The 2,317-nt window shown below is 66.5% G+C and overlaps 1 protein-coding gene across 1 annotated transcript in view; it reads left to right on the top strand.

Moving 5' to 3' along the window:
- The window catches only part of MAN1B1 (mannosidase alpha class 1B member 1), an 8,019-nt gene that overhangs the window by 1,616 nt on the left and 4,086 nt on the right, over positions 1–2,317 (top strand). The window contains 3 exon segments of the mRNA XM_015572343.1: positions 135–263; positions 1,336–1,521; positions 2,165–2,313. Coding sequence (XP_015427829.1) covers positions 135–263; positions 1,336–1,521; positions 2,165–2,313 — 464 coding nt within the window.

The following is a 2,317-nucleotide window of genomic DNA, read 5'->3' on the forward strand; positions in this document are numbered from 1 at the left end:
CTTCTGGAAAAGGAGCCCAAAGGGAACAGCACTTGGCAGACCTGTGCCTTCCCTTCCCATCCTCAGGGGGCCCGGTGTGGGGAGGGGACTGGGCCCGTCGCGGCCCCTCCTCCCCGGCCCTGCCCTGGGCTGCTGACGCTCCTCTCCCTGCAGCTGGCGGGGAGCAGTGATCGAGCCGGAGCCACGCACCCAGGCGCCTTCCAGGAAGGCAGAGGCCCCTGCCCGGCCCTCTCTGCAGGCCCCCAGGATTCAGAACCAACGAGGTGAGGCCCCCTGCGCCCTCTTGGTTCCCACCTGGGCATCCTGCGGGCGAGGGCATGTGGACACAGATGCATCCCTGGCGAGGGCAGAGTGCTGGCCATCCCCGTGGGGCCGCAGTCCGTGCCCGCAGGGCGCACACTCCTCAGAGCTCAGGTGGCTTTCCTGTTTTCTTAACGTGTTTTATGGAAAGAAAAGAGGGAGAGAGAGAGATGGAACCATAGTTGATGAGAGAATCATGGAGCGGCTGCCTCCTGCACAGCCCCTGCTGGGGATTGAGTCCACAATCTGGGCAGGTGTCCTGACCAGGAATCTAACCCATGCTCAGCCACTGAGCCACGCGGGCCGGGCAGCAAGGGGCCTTTTGAGGCCGGTGCCCCATGCCCAGGCTGAGGCAACGGGAATGCGTGTGGGAGGCTTGCTTTCCTGCCCGTGGCAGCTCCCGGGGCTGAGAGACGTGGGCAGCTGCATGGGTGCTTGCATTCAGGCACCTGTGGCTGGGGGCCTACTGGGTGCCGGCACTTCTGGGGAAGGACGCAGGAGCCCAGAGCTGGGCTGGTGGCCAGGCCTGTCGGGGACTCTGATCGTGTGGCCTGAGGGCAGAGCTGTGGGCCTCTGCCCCACAGAGTGGACACGTGGTGGGAAGCCAGTGACACTCAGACCTCACGCGTCTCCTCTTGGAAGACGCCAGGTGCGGGGTCATGAGAGGCGGGTGGTCGGGTCCTCGTCCCGACACCCGTCACAATGGACGTTCCCGCGCCCACGTTGCCAGCGCAGCCAGTGTGACTGGTCTGCGGCCTGAAATGCTCTGCTCGCCAGGGCTCCCTGATGCCCGGCAGGTGGACGGGACAGGCCTGGTGGACATGAGTCCGAGCTGCCTTGTGAGGCCCCAGCGCCTCTCCATCTCCACAGCCCTGTCCAGCTCTGAGGGTCTCACTCGGGCCGTCTCCCGACCTTCATGCTGCTGCCCTGTGGCCCTGGACAGTGCTCCCCGGCTCCTCAGCCTCCCTGCTTGGGGGCCCCAGAGGGACTGTCCTCCCTGACCAGGTCCTGTCCCCCTGACCGCTTCCCCCGCAGCCTCCCCTAACGAGCGCCAGCAGGCCGTCATAGACGCCTTCCGCCACGCATGGGCCGGATACCGCGCGTTTGCCTGGGGCCACGACGAGCTGAAGCCCGTGTCCAAGTCCTTTAGCGAGTGGTTCGGCCTCGGCCTCACGCTGGTCGACTCCCTGGACACCATGTGGATCCTGGGTCTGAAGAAAGGTACCCGTCCCCCAGCTCCCGCGTGTGACGGCGGGCAAGTGGGCGCGTGTGCCCGGAGGTCCGCCTGCCGTGTCCGCCGACGTGCCTCCTTCCCTGGGGCCAGGAGCGGGTGTGCTGGTTGTGGGGACTCTGTCACCTCACATCCAGACGTCCTGGGGGCACTCAGGGCAGCGAGAGGCCCCTGCCGAGAGCCAAGTGGACCCTGGTGGGCGCCCAGCGGCCTTCCCGCCGGGGTTTCTGCTGCAGCTGGGAGGGCCCCGAGTGGGAGGTGGCACGTGGTCTGATGTAGCTGCCAGCACCCGGAACCGTCCTCCATGTCCACCTGTGTCGCAGCTGGGGGCAAACTGGGACTAGGTGTCATCGGTTGTTTCTAAACCGACGTTGGCTGAGAAGGCGGGAGGCCGCCGCTGAGCCACCCCCGTGTCCTTGTGCCGTGGCCTCTGACGCCGACCACTGTGCTCAGGGCGGAGGTGGCTCCCTGGTCGCACCTGGCCCCTCAGCTCAGACCCGAAGACGGGTTCCTGCCTTTGCACCCTCAGCAGAAAGGTGGACAGGAGCACACGTGTCGCCCGGGGTGGGAGGCCCGAGGGCAGTGCTGGGCCCGCGAGCGTGTCCTGTGCCCCCTCCCTCTCCCATCCCCTAGAATTCGGAGAAGCCCGGAGGTGGGTGTCCGAGAAGCTGCAGTTTCAGAAGGACGTGGACGTGAACCTGTTTGAGAGCACCATCCGCATTCTGGGGGGCCTGCTCAGTGCCTACCACCTGACGGGGGACGCGCTCTTCCTGCAGAAAGCCGTGC

Source organism: Myotis davidii, unplaced genomic scaffold (genome assembly GCF_000327345.1).
Source record: "Myotis davidii unplaced genomic scaffold, ASM32734v1 scaffold609, whole genome shotgun sequence".
Taxonomy (NCBI): domain Eukaryota; kingdom Metazoa; phylum Chordata; class Mammalia; order Chiroptera; family Vespertilionidae; genus Myotis; species Myotis davidii.